We start from the raw sequence: 18888 nt of genomic DNA on the forward strand, positions 1-18888 counted from the left end.
CATTCTGCCTGACTCATTTATCAAGGAATTCTTGAAAGGCAGCAAACTCTGATTTGTCTTATTTCCATGGGAGCGGTGTGGTAGGTTTGGTTGTGGCCAATGTCTTCCTTTTTGCTCCTAAATCTCTTGCTTCTCATCCAGCCGGCTTTTCAGGTATCAGGTAAGCTCTTTTTCACTTCCATCACCATTGTGAACTTAGCACTAGGTGCATTTTTAACTGTTTACTTTTAAAGCATCTTATGGAAGCTAAAGTTGTACTATTAAAGCTAAATCAATGAAATTTCAGCTACAAGGATAATTGTTTAAAAGAACAAAATGCATTTTAAACATGACAACAATACTATGGACCACTGATAAATATGGCACAGCGTTGGATAGTTTAAAATAAACTACAGAATTAGCATGAGAGGCATTTCTCTGTTCTCCATCAATCTTATTGCCTCTTATTCTGAATCCTTGTATTATCATTTTACCAGCAGTTGTCATATTGGAAGGTATGTGAAACATTCTCTCCATGTTCCTGTTATTTTTCTTAATTTTACAGACAGTGACAGCTTTCTGATACATAATGAAAACCTCAAGCTTTGTATACAACCTCAGAAATCTGGTTCCATCATCGTGGGCAACTGTGATGAGGATAATGAGGGGCAACATTTCAAGTGGGTTTCCGACGACTGGATTTTGAACATGGCAGTGAAGTTATGCCTGGCAGTGCCGTCCAAGTCAAACCTGGTTGCACTCACCCTCTCCCCCTGCAATGAGACGAGTGAACTTCAGAAATGGGAATGCAGAAATGAGAGCCTCCTTGCTCTCAAACAGGAAGACTTATTTTTAAATCCTGAACGTGGCCCCCAAAGCCGTGTTACACTGTCTAAAGCAGCCACCAGTACCTGGAAGATCTATGGAATGACAGACAGTTTGTGTTCCAAGGGCTATGAAGGTAAGATTAAGAGAATCTGTTCTTGATGATCAGCTTGTATATGCAGTTCAAGCATGTTGCATCTGGGGTGAAAATAGACATGATGCTACTTGCATAACTTCAAATCATGTCAATAAACAACCCAAATTGGATAGCATTTGGATTTCAGCCACAAGTTTTCCCCACCCCTACCTGGAGATATCAGGTGTTGGTTCGCTTCAGTAAAAATGGAAGGTGCATCCATGTATTCCTCCAAGCATGCAAAGGAATGGATGCTGAAAACTCCATGGATGGTGGAAACTGACAGACACAAAAAGTGCCTGTGTGTATCTGAGCATTCGTGGAGCTCTTGTATTGAGGACTTTGTCTTAATCATTTCCGCTTTGCCTAATTCTGTTCTCACCAGTATCTATCCAGTTTTCTCACTGGTATCTATCCAATTTCTTTCAGCTCTGTATACCTTAAGAGGCAATGGTTTTGGAGCCCCCTGTGTGTTTCCATTCAAGTATCGGAATAAATGGCATGCTCAGTGCATAAGAGAGGACGATGAACATGGACAACTTTGGTGTGGAACAACTGCAGATGTGGATAGAGACTCTTTACGAGGATACTGTCCAAGGAAAGGTAAACACTTAACAAGGTTTTATTTCAGGCCTTACTTTCCCACCATGTGATTGCTGCTTAGAGGAAAGTTTCTCCTACAAAGAGAAAAGGGAAACTGGTACCATTGCCAAATTGTGCAACTACAGCAGAAATGGGTGGGGGACACTTCCCCCCTGTGAGTCGAAGCAAAATGAATTGTCCGTAATGTCAGGGCTCCCCAACAGAATCAGGCCTGCAGTTGTTCATTTGGGAGGATGAAGTTCCATTCAGATCAAAATTGAGTTCCGGAGCTGTGGTGGAGAGTCACTGAATAAAGGAAGCAGACAGATTACATCCCAAAAATTAGGTGTTTGCTGGTGAGCATCTGAGAGAGGGAAAGGTTTTGATATTGTACCAAACATGCAATGGTAGTTTCCTTCCTTGAGGCAAGGAAATCAAAGCAGAGGGGAAATGTCTCAGAAGATTTGTGCATTTTGAAATTGCTTGTGTGCAGTTTTCAGGATGTGCTTACACACTGACATTTAAGCCTGTAACACAGGGCTCTCCATTCATCCATACATTGACTCTATATGCCTTTATATGCATTAGGTGTCTATGTTTACAAGCAGAAAGCCAATTCACAAAAACTAGCCTAGGATCTAAAACGCTGATTGCATGTGGGGTTCCAGGTTATTTATATGTGTTGGTTTCTTCCTTGGATGCAACACGAAATGCAGGAACACTTGTAGGATTAAGGGACAATGCCAGTGGTTCTCCCCATGATCACATAAGCACCTCTATTTCTGCATACTGTTTCGGGTATTCTTCTGAAAAGTGGCATTGAGATTAATAAATATTCAAATATCCATCACTGGAAGATTTAGCTTCATCACTGATAATTTGATGATTTGACACTCACGTTTACAGATGACCGTGATGAATTATTCTGGACCAGAAACCAATGGACAGGGGATCTCTACCAGATCAATTACCTCTCAGTTCTAACATGGTACCAAGCAAGAAAAAGTTGTCAGCAACAGAATGCAGAATTACTGACTATCACAGATCTACAGGAACAAGCATACCTGACAGGTAGGACATAACAAGGCATGCCTGAAGAAGTGATTGGTATAATTTGATTTCTGCTAGTTAAGAAATGCTGTCTAAACTGTAAGCAGACATTACATGGCATAATACTGAAGTATCCTCCCACACAGTACAAGGCGATTTAATTTAGATCCAGCATGCCGGCTGAAAGCATTCATCTGATTAATTTTTTCTTGGCACAAGAAGGAAAGCTGGGAACCCTAGTAATGTTGGAATGAGTTTTTTGTTTCACCCCACCCCATCCCCACATCGTAAATATACCCCACCCCCGGCAACAAAATGCAATTCAACCAATTTTTCTTTTCCATAAATAGGATTAATAAATGATATATCTACTTACTACTGGATTGGTCTGAACGCTTTGGATCTTGACAATGGATGGCAGTGGATTGGCAACCATCCTTTTAGATATTTAAATTGGTCTCCAGGTGAGTGAGCATCTACAATGAGATCGACACTGAAAGCCACCCCCATTTAACAGTCAGTCACCAATGTAAAGCACTTCCAAGGATTTATTGGTGGTTTAAAACCCAGTGGATAGTGCTTAAAGTAATTCCTTTTAAATAGTCCAAGTGGCATTTGAAAATAACTCTTTGTGGTCCAGAATGCAATTCCTGCTGGGATTAGACAGAACCCATCTCTCACATTGTTAATGAAGGCTTTTCAAACTGTTGTACATGTACATTTATTTATTTCATAACATTTATATAATGCTTGATTGTAGAGAACAATAAAAAGTGGTTTACTATGATTTAATATTTAATATTTTTATTTAATATGGAAATATTAAATTAAAAACTTACGAACAATTACAAACATTTAGAATAAATTTGTTACAATATTATCAATTAAAAGCAACTTATGAAAAAGACATAAAAAGGGGGGATTTGAAAGTAAAACCTCAAAATTAGAAAAGGAAATACTACAGAGCGATCAAAAAATACTTGCAAAAATGTATAGACTATTAATGAAAACCACCCTAGAACAAGAGACGAAAGGGGAAAACATGTTAAAATGGGAGCACGATTTGGGATATGAGATAGATCTGGAAAGATGGAAAACTTTTTGGGAGGAAAATATAAATTTTACTGCTTGTGATTTATTAAGGGAGAATTTCAGAAAAATGCACCACAGATGGTACCTAACCCCTGACAGATTGTCAAAAATAAATAAAAGGAACAACGACAAATGTTGGAAATGTAACAGAACAAAAGGTACATTATATCACATGTGGTGGACTTGCCCAAAGATTAAAATCTTTTGGGACATGATCCATGACGAAATAAAAAAATTGATAAGGACATCACATTAAAAAAAGGCAGAGGCATATTTATTAGGAATCTTAGATAAAGATATCCCCAAAGAGAAAATTAACTTATTTCTATACGCGACAACAGCGGCAAGAATTTTGATTGCTAGCTACTGGAAAGAGGAAAGCATCCCAACAAAAAGAGAATGGTTGGGGAAACTTTGCGAGTACCTGGAATTAGCAAAATTGACAGATGTAATAAGGAGAAAATCCAAAACTATGGTTATGAAGCAATGGGAGTGTTTAAATGATTATTTACAAAACCAGGGCTCAACCACAAAAATCTGGTTGTGTTTAGAATAACCTTGTGCGTAATATAAAAAAAAATACAAAGAGAGACATTAAGGAAACCCAAAGGGAAAATAGGAAGAACAGAGGCTCTGATTATTAAAAACACGTGACGTAAATGGTGGAAGTCAGTTTCCCCCCCTGTTTTTTCTTTCAAAAGAAACAATTTGTTTAAGGTAGATAAGGACAAGACGAAATTATACAATTGAATGTAAATGTGGATGGGAAATGGCTATGTATTGTGAGTGCTTATCTATTTTGAAAAAAATTCATATATGATCTGGTTTTTTTACTTTTTTATTCTCTTTTTGTTCCCTTTTTCTTTATTCTGATATCTTACATTTCATTTCACTGTGTTATCATGAATGGCATTTTATAGAGATATAAATAACTGTAATTATGAAAAGAGACAAAATATTCTCTAATTCCTTTTCCTTGGATAGATGTATTTGTTTTTCTCTTTTGTGATTATGTATGTATTTTAACTTGTATTGAATAAAAATTTATTAAAAACAAAAAAAAGTGCTTTACAAAACCTACGAGTGACTATAGTTAAGTGGCTAACTTACTGTTGTGCTATGGTAGTGACTTTAAATTATATTGTTTTGACTATGTGTGTAAAAAGGTTTTTATTAAAGGCGGATGATGATATCTTCTAAAGGTGGAGTCTTCAAATAAATCATAAATAAAATTAGCACAGGGCATAAACAATGATCATTTATATCCCACTTGCTTAAAGGCAGCCCATCCCCAGAAACAGAAAAAATCTGTGGATCAATGCAGTCTACAAATGGCAAATGGCAGAATGAAAAGTGTCAACAGAAACTTGGATACATTTGCAAAAAAGGAAACTCTTCACTGGATGTTTCTCTTATTCCCACAGGTAGGAGATTAAACCGAGAATGCTATTCATTTACCAAACCAAATTTCAAAAACTTATTTCTAGTAATGGAGGTTTTTGCTATTTGTAGCATTGGGGCAATCCTTTGTTTTGGATGGAGGGGAGGTGGTAGTCTCCGCCTGCCCCTCCAAATGCTGAGGTATCCCATTAAAGGAATCTGGGGGGAGTGGCCATATCTGCGGGACCAGACGGGACCAGGGCCAAAGCCACTCCCCCAGACAGCGGTCCCTGCGGGGGTCACCCTATTTGATGTAAGTCTTAGGAACCCCCGTCTGGCTTGACCTACGCATCACTTCTGGTGGGCGGGCCGGAGGTATTCTGATTGCCCCATGCCCAAGCCAAACCTCCTTCATCTGTATTCAATAAAGTTGTGGCCTGATTTGACCCAAAACCCAGTCTTATTGGTCTCTTATTATACAGGTTGGGGTATGGGAAGTCTGATGCCCAGTCCTGCAATGCTATTCATTTACCAAACTAAATTTCAAAAACTTATTTCTAGTAATGGAGGTTTTTGCTATTTGTAGCAGTGTACGCGATGCCAAACGTTTCATTGGATTGAGATGCCAGAGGGTATTTTATCAGTAGCAAAAAATAAGTTATCTATCAGGAAAGATCTCAAGCATGGTCTAAAGGCATATGTTGCAGAAACCTTGCTAAAGCTATATTTTTATGTAAACTACTGTGATATTGGTGAAAGGAGATATGTTCTCAAGTTGATGTGAGGGTAAACAAGATGATAGATCCTATGACATGTTTCCTTGTGCTTCTAATGGCTCATTATCTTCCGCAAGCGGAATGATGCTTTCAGGTTTAATTTCACAATTTAATTCAGTAGAGGAGGGGATCTTCAAACTGGTTGCCTCTCCCACTTGCTGCACTATGCAAAACTACGCAAATTCAGTGTGAGTGACCCCAAGGACTGTTGATTACCACATTGGCAATAATATATTCACAGGATGAAACAGATCACCCTGTCGTGTTAATACAAATGTCTTGATTTGCCTCTGCTGAATTCTGTATATTTTAATTAAGGATGTGAGTCAATAACATTGTAACAGCAGATAATTCCTATTTTTAAAATCCATTAAATCATGCTGCCTTAAATATTATTATTCTCTTTTTAGATAGCTTAAAGCCTATTAAATGTCCAGATGGTTGGGCTGCATATGCTGGCCATTGTTACCGCCTTAACAGACACCCCAAGACATGGAAAGGGGCATTGCTGTCCTGTCGAAGGGAACGTGGAGATTTATTAAGTATACACAACACTATGGAACACAGCTTTGTCATTTCACAGCTAGGCTACCGTACGTACACCCAGCAAGTTCTGTATTCCTGTTATTTGATGTTTGTGTGAGTATGAGAGTGGGAGCAAGATGTTTACATTTTTTGCTACCACATGTGAGTATGGAATGTTATTGAGGCCTTGCCCCGATGAAGAACACAATGGAGGGATATTCTTATAACAAGGCATAAGCCATTTAAATGTGAGACATGGCACTGGCTTCTACAACCTTCCCCAATTAGGTTCCCTCTACATGTTTTGAAGGGACGTGGGTGGTGCTGTGGGTTAAACCACAGAGCCTAGGACTTGCCGATCAGAGGGTCGGTGGTTCGAATCCCCACGATGGAGTGAGCTCCCGTTGCTCGGTCCCTGCTCCTGCCAACCTAGCAGTTTGAAAGCACGTCAAAGTGCAAGTAGATAAATAGGGACCGCTCCGGTGGGAAGGTAAACGGTGTTTCCATGCGCTGCTCTGGTTCGCCAGAAGTGGCTTAGTCATGCTGGCCACATGACCCGGAAGCTGTATGCCAGCTCCCTTGGCCAATAAAGCGAGATGAGCACCGCAACCCCAGAGTCGGCCACGACTGGACCTAATGGTCAGGGGTCCCTTTACATTTACTTTTATATGTTTTGAACCAAAGCTCCCATCAACCCCAGCCAGTGTAACCAATGATCAGGAATGAACTCCAAAATATACCAGAGGGTACCAGGTTGGGGGAAAGCTGGGCATTAGATGCTGTCTAGTTGTAGTTCTGCATTTCTGGACTGATGGTCCCCAGTGTAGTTTGCTATACTCAAACATGTGTAATTGGAAAGCAGTGGTGAATACTTTCTTTTGCTGCACTTATGCACCACAAAGCTGTGTGTGGTAGGATTCTGTTCAACACCTTCGAAAATAAAATCTGGTAGCAAACAAATAAGGTACATTTGTGTTTTTAGAGCCAACAGATCTTCTATGGATTGGACTAAATGACCAGAAGACTCCGATGTATTACGAATGGAGCGATGGCTCTACAGTGAGATTCACCAAGTGGCAGAAAGGAAAACCTACACAAATTAATGGTGTGCAAAGCGACTGTGTCATCATGAATGGAGAGGTAAAAAATATGGAACCTCTAATATTGTCAGGAGCTGGAGTCAGGCGTACGTCAGCAATGAAACAATAAAGCACCAAATGTCAGTGAAGTTCACTTTGATTCAAAGAAACAAAACAGCTCAGTCCTAGTAGTCACAGCAACACTCCCCAATGAACCAGTAGCGAGGACTGAAGTTCCTTGCCTTCCCACTGCTTTCTAAGGCTCCCCTCCAGGTTCCTTCCCTGGCAGCCTAAGACTCCATTGTCATGTCTCTCGTTGCTCCTCCCTCTTCATTTCTCTCTGTGCTCTAGGAGACCAGAGGAGAGGGGAGCTGGTGACAGAAGGAGGAGGGAGGATCCCTGGATTCTTCAGCAGGCTACCTCATCTCTGTCTCCTGCCCCCTCTTTTCTCCTGCCTCTGAGTCTAGACTGCCCTCTGCCCCAGCCTCTTCCTGTTCACTAAAGCATGTTGCCTCTTCAGCTTCTGACATCTCTTCCTCCTGTTCTGCTCCCTCTTCTTCCTCTGGCCACGCATTGTTGCCCTACAACCAATTTCCTGGCTCTGAGCCTTCTTCCCTTGGAGCTTCCCCGGCCAGTGCCTCCTCAGCATCCAGCCTATCCACGATGGATATTTCCATTGGATTCATTTTTGTGTGAAAGACTGGACTAATGAAATATTGCGGATCTATCTTGCACTTCCACTGGTGTGCCTGCACAGTCCCAACTTGCAACTATCCTGTGCTACCTTTGCATTGTCCAGGTAAGCGGTAGCACTGGGGTCAGGAGAGTGGCTCTGCAACACTGCCCCAACATGCCAACTGCTTTTCTGGAGAGTGTATGTTAGAATTCTGTGAGAAAAGAAAAATAGCATGTAGCATGGTGCTAGAGGCACAATTTGTCTTGATAATCTCACATTTTTAAAAAGCGATTTCATAGCTTTGGTACCAGTGCTTGGGTGAAAATTGTGTGTTGAAATTTTGGAAGCCAAAAAAGTTGAAAAGCATCCTATTTTGGGTGGCAATGCTTCAATCCCCTGCATTTCTGATGTTCTTAACCATAACCAGAAAAGCCCCAAAATGAATTATGCAATTAGTAAAAAATAAATTGCAGAATACATTTTGCAAAGTTAAAGACAGCATATAAAGAGAGTGGGATTCAGCTGGTCTTATAGCAGAATTTGGATTGCCTAGATAAATATTTTTTAATAGAACAAATGAATGCAGTCCTGAATTTTTGACTTTTAAAATTTTTCATAAGTGTGGATTAGATCACATTAGCCTTAAGTTCTCAGGATAGAAATGTATTTTCAAATGCTACAAACTCCTGTTTGTCTGTCATTAACAACTTCTCATTATTTTTTCTTGGTAATTGTACTTCATTGGTTTAGACTATAGATTTCATGCGACTGCAAAATGCAGTTTTCTTTTTTTTTAAAAAAAACAATATTTATTAGTTTTTCAACAAATTAAACACAACACTACAAAACACCAAAAAAGGGAAAACATACAATGCAATACAATACAAAGAAAAAACAAACAAACAAAACAAAACAAAAACCATTTAAAACACAATCCAATTTCAACATCTTATCTTTCTTTCCCTTATTTCCTCGACCTCCTCACACCTCCCCTTTTGTATTCCACTTCTGTTAATTGTTTCAGCAATTCCTTTCCATCTTCCTCTGTTTTCTATCCTATAATTGTATTAACACATTCTAACCATATTTTTCTCTTTAAAGCTCTATTAATCTATTTATACTTAATTCCTTGTAACATTTCTACTAAAGCCATATAACTTCATTCCACTTTTTCTAACATTCATTAATGTTACAGTATTTCTGTAAATAGTCTTTAAACTTTTTCCAATCTTCTTCCACCGACTCTTCTCCCTGGTCTCGGATTCTGCCAGCAAAATGCAGTTTTCTAGCATGCACAACAATAGTTTTGCATTGACCAAAAATACATCAAACATAAAAAATGAAAACATTTAAGGCAGTGGGTCCTTCTTCACTGAGATTTATATTTCTTCACTTTTCTATCTCCAGAGGGGCTACTGGGCAGATAATTATTGTGAAGAGGAACTTGGTTACATCTGCAAAAGAGAACCATTGGCATTTCTTTCTGAAGAAGCTGAAACTGCCAATCCAGATTGCCAGAAAGTAAGTCTAAAGTAAACTGTGTAAGGTAGAAAAACAAAAAAAGGTAAAGGACCCCTGGAAGGTTAAGTCCAGTCAAAGGCGACTATGAGGTGTAGCGCTCATGCCAAGAGAACCAGTGTTTCTCCACAGACAGCTTTCCAAGTCTTTCCAAGTAAGTTAGATGCCCTGAACTTAATATGGCAATAATGTGTGTCTATTGACTTTTTGAATAGGGCTGGAAAAGGCATGGATCCTATTGTTACTTAATTGGACAAACATCTGCAACATTTTCAGAAGCACAGGCATTTTGTGAAACAAACAAAGGATCTCTGACTTCTGTGGAGAACAGGTATTATTCTCCGCCCCCCCCCGCCCCCCATCCTGATGTTGGTTGATGCAAAGTAACATTTATGTCATGGGAATCAAGAAGTAAGGTAAGCTGAGGCTTGAGCATGCTCAGTTTGAAACCTGCAGGTGCTGCCTTGTGACTGGCCAAAGATCCGCAGGATACAGAAACCTCTTTTGGAGCAGAGACCTCTTTTGGACCTGGCTAGGGTCACCAGGTGGGCCTGGGCCTATTTCCCTAGGAGCAGCCCCTCTCCATCGACTTCTATTGTGATTTGTGATTAGATCACCCAGACCCTCCAAATGTTACTATTTTCCAGGAACGTCCCTAATTTATAGAAGCCATCCCGGTTTCTGATTTAATCCTGGAATGTCCCACTTTTCCTTAGGAGGTCCCTATTTCCAATGGAGAAATGTTGGAGGGTATGGAGTTATCTGACCCTCTAAGTTGTCTGAAGGCAATCCTGTATAGGGAAGTTTTTTAAATGTTTTCTTATGTTTTTATATATGTTGGAAGCCGCCCAGAGTGGCTGGGGCAACCCAGTTAGATGTGTGGGGTATAAATAGTAAAATTATCATTATGGAATTGGACGTTCCTATTTTCATTGGAGAAATGTTGGATGGTGTGGATCACCCTCTTTGCTGGCATCGGTCCCACCAGCTTCTCAGGTCATGTGACTGAGTGGAACAGTCCTAAGATCCAGTTTGAATCCTCCTCCCTCCTGCGCTGCCCATCCCATGTCCCTGTTTCAGGGCTTATGATGGTTTAAGGCCCTCCAGGCTGGGTGGAACCAGGAGGGTCCTGGGAGACGTGCCTGCATAGCCTGGCTGAGCTCCACTAGTAACCCAGGTAAGGTCAGCCCAACAAATTATGTTTCAGGATTCTAAACTGTCATTTTGAATTATCCGTTCTGCGTTTCTTGTGAATTTCCTATTGGAGCTGCCATCTGTGGCTTGACTTCCTACCCAGAGAGTCTTTAATTCCTTGTTATAGATTTACTGGTGGACCTGGACAATTTAGACTTTCAGCCTCCATGTGTTTCCACCTTAAATATGTACATGCTTTCTAGAATATCCTTTAAAATTCTTAATATTATGCTGTACAAATATGAGTTCCATACAGTGTTTTATTTCTTAAAAAAAATGTTTAGGGGTACTCTCATTTTCCTACTCAGTTTGAAATATGGCCCCTCAATGAGGCCAAACTTAGATTCACAAAACGTTTAGGGGTATGTGTACCCTTGTGTACCCCCAGAAAAAACCACTGGTTCCATATATTACCTGAGTGTAGCTGAGGTTCACCCACTTTCAGCTACATGCTCAGGTTGCAATGTGTAAATGTATTGATCCATGATGGTGGAGCTATAAGCGTAGCCACTCCCCCTTGGTCACTGTGATCCACCCCTTGCCCTTTGAATTGGTGAGAGCTGGCCCATCCATGGTAAGCCATTAATTTAATTTTAAAATATGGAAATTGGAAAACACAAACACACACAAACACAAATGGATTTTTAATACAATTGTTATGTATTCTTCTCCACAGATATGAGCAGGCCTACCTGACTAGTCTAGTTGGCTTTCGTTCTGAAAAATATTTCTGGATCGGCCTTTCAGATGTAAAGCAACCAGGCACATTCCACTGGACCAATGGAGACGATGTTCTGCTCACCCACTGGAATGCAGAAATGCCTGGTAGGTGCTGCCTGAAGCCTAACTGAGATTGTATTTCACAAAGGGTTTCAATTGAAGTGGCTCTTGTCTTGTGTCTCCAAAAGGGCAGCTTCCGGGCTGTGTTGCCATGAGAACTGGAACTGCAGCTGGATTGTGGGACGTTGTGAACTGTGAGGAGAAGGCACCTTTCATCTGCAAACAACTGGCAGAAATTGTGACAACTCCTGCCCCAACAACAATTCCCCCTCCCCCATGCCCAGAAGGATGGCATCCAAGCAATTCTAGAAGCGTGTGCTTTAAAGTAGGTATAGCGCCTCTTGAGTCAAAGTTCTTGTATTTTTCAGTAGCAGAGCAAAGAGGGAAATAGTGGCTTTTGTCTGTCAGTGAACTTTTAAAGGTTTGTGGGAGTGCTACTTTTAGTTTCAGTTTAACTGCTCATTGTACATTATTGTTGTTCTTTTTATTGTGCAGTTTCATTAAGTTTATTTGAAGTTCAAGATTTAGAAGGTAGAGGGCAGAAGGTAGATTTCTCACTGGTTTGGAGGAGGCTGGGAAGGATTTCTGCCTCCCAAATATTTTAACATTATCAGCAACAAAATGCTGATATTGTTCCTGCCAGGGCTGCACTGCCCCGCTTGCCGCCATCTGCTGCACAATTTGTCAAAACCTTCTTCCCTCTGCCATCAGTAAGTATTCTCAGTCATTCAGGACCAAGTGGCAATCTGCTAAAACCATGTAGATGACAATCTTCTCCCCAGTGCACAATTTGCCAAGAATATATCAAACTCCAACATTACTATGTGACCAGGATCCAAACTGACCTCTGAAGACAACCCCACTTTCATAGTAGCGCAGTAGGAGAGCCCATAGCTCAAGCATAGGAAGCTGAGGGGTAAAGGTATCTGAACAGGGCCTGGAGATCCATGGTCCATTCCAAGCTGCAAGCCCATTACTACAATATAGATTATGCTTGAGGATATTTATGGAAACGTCTTATCTATGGCCCAGATCCTGTGAGATTTGCTAAAGCCACTAATTCAGGAGTGGTGTTAAAGCAGAATGAGCAGCATTCTTAGTAGTGAGTTGCTGGCTCAAGATGTTCTCTAGAAGAGGAAAAAACTGGGCTTGTGCATTAAACGAGGACTTGTAGTTGGAAAGACAGAAAGACATCTGTGACATGATGTCTCAAGAATGACCAGTTCCAGAGTTCCTCCAGGCAGGAGAAAGGACCAGCTGCACAAAGGAAAGGAAAGCTTGTGCCTCTTTCCTTAGTAAGCAGACCTTTCCATTCCCATGCTATATCCAGTTTCAGTTTTAGAAACAGCTGGACAGACCCCAGTCAGACTGTCTCCCTTCTCAGCCTTGCCGCTGCAGAGATCCATCAGTCACCCTCCTCCGACGTGCGCCCACAACTCATGCTACTGTACAGGAGCACACATTACTCAGCAGTGTAAACACACAACAGTGCTGGCTTGAGGTGTGGATACTAGGCTACGTTTATTGAACATAAATCAGGACAAAGAAAACATGGCTTCTCTCCTTGTTGTTCTTCTCAGAGAGAGAGAAAAACAAAAGTACAGTGGCACCTCGGGTTACATACACCTCAGGTTACATACGCTTCAGGTTACAGACTCCGCTAACCCAGAAATAGTACCTCGGGTTAAGAACTTAGCTTCAGAATGAGAACAGAAATCGTGCTCTGGCGGTGCGGCGGCAGCAGGAGGCCCCATTAGCTAAAGTGGTGCTTCAGGTTAAGAACAGTTTCAGGTTAAGAACGGACCTCCGGAACGAATTAAGTACTTAACCCAAGGTACCACTGTAATACAGAGCAGATGTTCCGCTCACGGGACTCCAGCAATCTGTACTGAAATGTCAACACAGACATGTGACATGTAACAATCCTACATATCTGCAGCAAGGGTGGAATGGAATTCCCAACACTCCACACAGACAGGATAGAGAATTAAAAGTGATATAACATGAAGGGTGTTATTTTTTTTTAAATAAAAAAATCTAGAGGAACCTTGTCCATCATAAAATTTTGTAATCATCGATAATTAAGATAAGCTTTTTGCTTTGTTCTTCAGCCTGTTAATTGATGCCTCTTCTTATATCAGCAGCTAATTTGTGTTCTGGATAAACCAGTTGTCATTAGTTCCAGTCTCAAAAAAAGAAGGGAAGTTTTGCTGACCTGATGCCTTAATGGCTAACCTTATTATGGGCTATTGCGCAGTGTCTGGGCCCAATGGTGGTTCTTCTCTCCAAAACACTCCTCCAAATCCGAAAACAACTCCTTATCTCTGCAGAGGCGTAGGAAGGGGGGGCACCCTGGGTGTCATCGCTAAGGAGGGTGACATTCGGCGCACTGCCCGGCCACAACTCCCAAGCCTACCCCGAGCTGTTGATGTGGTGGGGTGACAAAAAAAATATGCACTGGGTACAACCTGACTTTGCTATGCCTCTGTGTCTCCGTGTGCAGCAAGTGAGGTGAATCCCAATTAATCTTCCTAAAAGCTGGTGTTTGTGACAAATATCTAATTGTATTCATATGCATCTAGGGCTATAACAAAGACCTTCGGGACAGGAAAACTTGGTTTGAAGCAGAAGATTTTTGTAGAACAATTGGGGGGAACCTCATGTCTGCTCACAATAAGGAAGAACATCAGCTGCTAAGAAGGTTGGAAGTTCCATAAAATGTTTATTCATGTTGCCTCAGAATCAAAAGCAATGCTGATTAGGGATGGGGAAGAAATTTGTTCTGTTTGCATCTTCCCAATTTTATGTATTTACACCCCTAAACCAGTAGCTGGAGCAAAACTCACATCTTTTTTAAAATTCACACTCTAAACCCCTCCATGTCTCTCATTCACACACTAACTAACGACACAGCACCAGAGGGATCCCTCCAAAATGCTCTTTAGAGAGCCAGCGTGGTGTAGTGGTTAAGAGCTGTAGTCTCGTAATCTGGGGAACCGGGTTCGCGTCTCCGCTCCTCCACATGCAGCTGCTGGGTGACCTTGGGCCAGTCACACTGCTCTGAAGTCTCTCAGCCCCACTCACCTCACAGGGTGCTTGCTGTGGGGGAGGAAGGGAAAGGAGAAGGTTAGCCACTTTGAGACTCCTTAAAGGGAGTGAAAGGCGGGATATCAAGTCCAAACTCCTCCTCCTCCTCCTCCTCCTCCTCCTCTTCTTCTTCTTCTTCTTCTTCTTCTTTATTCCAAAGGGTGAATCCACATCCTAAACAGGCAGAATCAGAGATCACAAAAGCAGTGTCATCCCTCTCTTCACCTTGCCAGGCTTTCCTGAAAGCAGATACTGAGACTGGCACCTCCCAGCTTCCCTTTCATTCTGCCACCACCTCTACACTCTTTCCAGTGGCAAATGGCTAGAAGCTGCCATGTTGTTTCTTAGAAGTCCTCCTCACAGAACAAGCTCTGTTCTTTGAAAGGGGGAGCCTCTGGGAAGGTTGAAGTGGCAGCTCCCAGCCATTAGCTCCTAGAAGGTGTATAACATTAAATTGCTATAACACTGCTATAACATTAAATTGTTAGGTCATAAAATTGTGGGTTTGTGGGTTTTGTTTTGTTTTTAAATGTACAGTGCAGCTCCCTGCTCCTGCCAACCTAGCAGTTCGAAAGCACGTCAAAGTGCGAGTATATAAACTGGCGGGAAGGTAAACGGTGTTTCCGTGCGCTGCTCTGGTTCGCCAGAAGCGGCTTAGTCATGCTGGCCACATGACCTGGAAGCTGTATGCCAGCTCCCTCGGCCAGTAAAGCGAGATGAGCACCGCAACCCCAGAGTTGGCCACGACTGGACCTAATACCTTTACCTAGAGAGTATCAATAGTCCTTATTTTGAAAGTTTCAAATCTCTGTATTGAAATCCATTCTTTGTTTCCAGTTTTCTGCACTCTATAATTATTTTTTATATATTTTAGAATTTGTGACCACTTGTGTTGGATTGGTTTAAATGAGTTGGAGCCCGATAAAGGATTTTCTTGGACTGATGGATCTCCTGTAAGTAAATGATTAATGCTGATGTATTGATACCAAAATTATTATTAGTTTTAAGGTTCAAGCACTCCTGCCCTCATACTAAACTCTGACAGATCCCATAGCAGTATTTTAAATGTTTAGCCACTGACATATCCAGCATTAAAGCCTTTGAACATATGCTTTGTATGCTATAACATTTTTGGACCCAATATTTAACAGCAGTTCCTGCAGAGTTGCTTCAAGTTGCTGCTTGCCCCATTGGATTTGTTTTATTTTTTTTAAAAAAATAGTTTTATTATTAAGTAAGGAATGGTGCTGGAGGAGACTATTGAGAGTCCCATGGACTGCAAGAAGATCAAATCTCTCCATTCTGAAGGAAATCAGCCCTGAGTTCTCACTGGAAGGACAGATCCTGAAGCTGAGGCTCCAATACTTTGGCCACCTCATGAGAAGAGAAGACTCCCTGGAAAAGACCCTGGTGTTGGGAAAGATGGAGGGCACAACGAGAAGGGCACGACAGAGGACGAGATGGTTGGACAGTGTTCTCGAAGCTACCAGCATGAGTTTGACCAAACTGCGGAAGGCAGTGGAAGACAGGAGTGCCTGGCGTGCTCTGGTCCATGGGGTCATGAAGAGTCGGACACGACTAAACTACTAAACAACAACAACAAGGAACACTACATAAAAATGAACATTTGGCGCAGGAACGTTATAACAGGAAAACACACACTGACAACCCAGTTTGCATGTAGTGCAAACCAAACTATGGCTGGATCTAGGCACATAAAAAAGCATTCAGTTAAACACATTGCAAACTTTGTATGAGAAAGACTGTCTCGCCAGAGTGGTGCATGCTCTAGTTATCTCCCGCTTGGACTATTGCAATGTGCTCTACATGGGGCTACCTTTGGAGGTGACCCGGAAACTACAACTAAGGAGCAGATGAGCTAGCTACTGCTGTGCACCCGGGGGTGGGGCCATGGGGGCGAGGCAAGTGTCCAAGGGGGGGTGGATTGAGCTGCCCATGGCGGGCTGCTTCCGGGGGGGGGGGCTGCAATAATTTGCCAGCAGCCTTTGTCCATTTCCTCTTCAATTTGACAGCTCGGGGGTTTCCCCTTCCCAGGAAGCAGCCTGGTAGCGGTGGCAACGGCACACCACCTGCCTGCGACACCCAAGCCTCCCCTGAGCTGTCAAAATTAAGGGGGAAGGCAGCGCAGCTCCCCCCCTTTCCCCAACGGCTCAGGGCAGGCTTGTGAGTCATAGACGGGCGGCGCGCCAAATGTCACCCCCCTCAGTGAGGACACCCAGGTCGGACCATCCCCACCACACCCCTCTTCCTCCACCCCTGACTGGGAGTGGCCGCCAAGACCATATAACACCGGTCCTAAAGGATCTACACTGGCTCCCAGTACGTTTCCAAGCACAATTCGAAGTGTTGGTGTTGACCTTTAAAGCCTTCAATGGCCTTGGCCCTCTGACCTCTGAAGGAGCATCTCCGCCCTCATCATTCAGCCCGGACACTGAGGTCCAGCTCCAAGGGCCTTCTGGCGGTTCCCTCGCTGCGAGGTATAAATAATATATTATTATTATTATTATTATTATTATTATTATTATTATTATTATTATTAATTATTCCGGTTAGCAAAAATGGAACTCCATATCACCATCTGGTGTCAAAGCGTGAGAATGCATAAACAATGCATATAAAGCACTTTGTCTTTGCCAGTGTAGCTGAGTCCTCTGTCTCCTTTTCTGTAAATCACTAATGAAATCTTTATTCCTATTGTAGCTTGACTTTCAAAAAGACTTTTCGCCTAACTCTTACAAAGACAAAGATTGCAGAGGAGTGATTCTACATTATTCATGGTGGAAACCGGAATGGTGTGAGAATTATCACAACTGGGTTTGTCAAATAAAGAGAGGTAAGATTACATTCATTCATTCATTCATTCATTCATTTATTCATTGTTTCATTGGTTTTTACACATATTTTCCAGCATATCATCCTTTTAGACATCATTTCAAAATCTTTGGCTATCACAGCATAAGACTTCCTTCAACCTTGACCGATGTTTTTCTAAAATCTTTTCTAATTATGCATTTTGTTACTAGAGCTATTGCTATAAATTCAAATCTTAGTACCTATTCTTAATTCTTTTCACAATAACTTATATATTACGCTTACAAAGCTTCTTTTAACCCTACAAGCGATGTCAATTGCTTACAGTTGCTTTCCAAATATGTCGAAAACTTCTTCCATTCCAATTATTATTATTATTATTATTATTATTATTATTATTATTTATACCCCGTCCTCCCCAGCCAAGGCTGGGCTCAGAGCGGCTTACAAGCAATAATAAAAACAAGTTGAATGATTACAACTTAAAAACAAAATTAAAATACAACATTAAAATATTGAAACATTAAAATATTAAAATGTATCCTCATCACAGGAGGAGAAGGAAAAGAAAAAAGAAAGAGAGGGAGGGAATCAAATTGGCTCCAAGCCAAAGGCCAGGTGGAGCAACTCTGTCTTACAGGCCCTGTGGAAAGAAATCGGATCCTGCAGGGCCCTGGTCTCATGAGGCAGAGCGTTCCACCAGACCGGAGCCAGAGTTGAAAAGGCCCTGGCTCTGGTTGAAGCCAATCTAACTTCCTTAGGGCCCGGGACCACTAGGGTCTTGCTGTTTATGGACCTTGAGGCTCTCCATGGGGCGTACCGGAAGAGGCGGTCTCATAGGTACAAGGGTCCTAGGCTGTGAAGGGCTTTAAAGGTCAAAAGCAGCACCTTAAATCTGACCCTGTACTTCACCAGGAGCCAGTGCAGCTTGAAAAGCACTGGGTGAATATGCTCCCATGGCAGAGACCCCGTGAGGAGCCTCGCTGCAGCATTCTGCATCCACTGGAGTTTCTGGGACAGCTTCAAGCCCCGCGTAGAGCAAATTACAGTAGTCAAGCCTGGATGTGACCATCACATGGATCACTGTGGCCAGGTCGGGGTGGGAAAGGTAAGGGACCAACTGCTTGATGCAGCGAAGGTGGAAAAATGTCGCCTTGGCTGTTGCTGTAACCTGCGCCTCCATGGAAAGGGAGGCATCAAGGATTACACCCAAACTCTTAACGGAAGGCAATGGCACTAATTGGGCCCCCGCAAGAGAAGGGAGTTGGTCCCTCATCCCCATGCTATCCCGACCCAGCCATAGGACCTCTGTCTTCGAAGGATTTAGTTTCAATCGGCTCCCCCAAAACCATCCAGCCACAGCTTCCAAGCATCTGG

The 18888-nt window shown here is 42.1% G+C and overlaps 1 protein-coding gene across 2 annotated transcripts in view; it reads left to right on the forward strand.

Moving 5' to 3' along the window:
* LOC309515422 (macrophage mannose receptor 1-like) overlaps positions 1 to 18888 on the forward strand; it is a 44198-nt gene continuing 25310 nt past the window's right edge. For both annotated transcript variants that reach the window (XR_014212473.1, XM_082193193.1), the window contains exons 1-15: positions 1 to 160; positions 545 to 940; positions 1370 to 1543; positions 2429 to 2593; positions 2923 to 3036; positions 4945 to 5088; positions 6231 to 6413; positions 7328 to 7485; positions 9508 to 9621; positions 9834 to 9949; positions 11489 to 11637; positions 11721 to 11917; positions 14175 to 14293; positions 15554 to 15632; positions 17401 to 17533. Coding sequence is in view for 1 of the 2 variants with exons in the window: in XM_082193193.1 (XP_082049319.1) it covers positions 100 to 160; positions 545 to 940; positions 1370 to 1543; positions 2429 to 2593; positions 2923 to 3036; positions 4945 to 5088; positions 6231 to 6413; positions 7328 to 7485; positions 9508 to 9621; positions 9834 to 9949; positions 11489 to 11637; positions 11721 to 11917; positions 14175 to 14293; positions 15554 to 15632; positions 17401 to 17533 (2302 nt within the window). In the remaining variant the exon portion in view is untranslated. The remainder of the gene's footprint in view (positions 161 to 544; positions 941 to 1369; positions 1544 to 2428; positions 2594 to 2922; positions 3037 to 4944; positions 5089 to 6230; positions 6414 to 7327; positions 7486 to 9507; positions 9622 to 9833; positions 9950 to 11488; positions 11638 to 11720; positions 11918 to 14174; positions 14294 to 15553; positions 15633 to 17400; positions 17534 to 18888) is intronic.

This window comes from Podarcis vaucheri (assembly GCF_965113315.1).
Source record: "Podarcis vaucheri genome assembly, chromosome: 12".
Taxonomy (NCBI): domain Eukaryota; kingdom Metazoa; phylum Chordata; class Lepidosauria; order Squamata; family Lacertidae; genus Podarcis; species Podarcis vaucheri.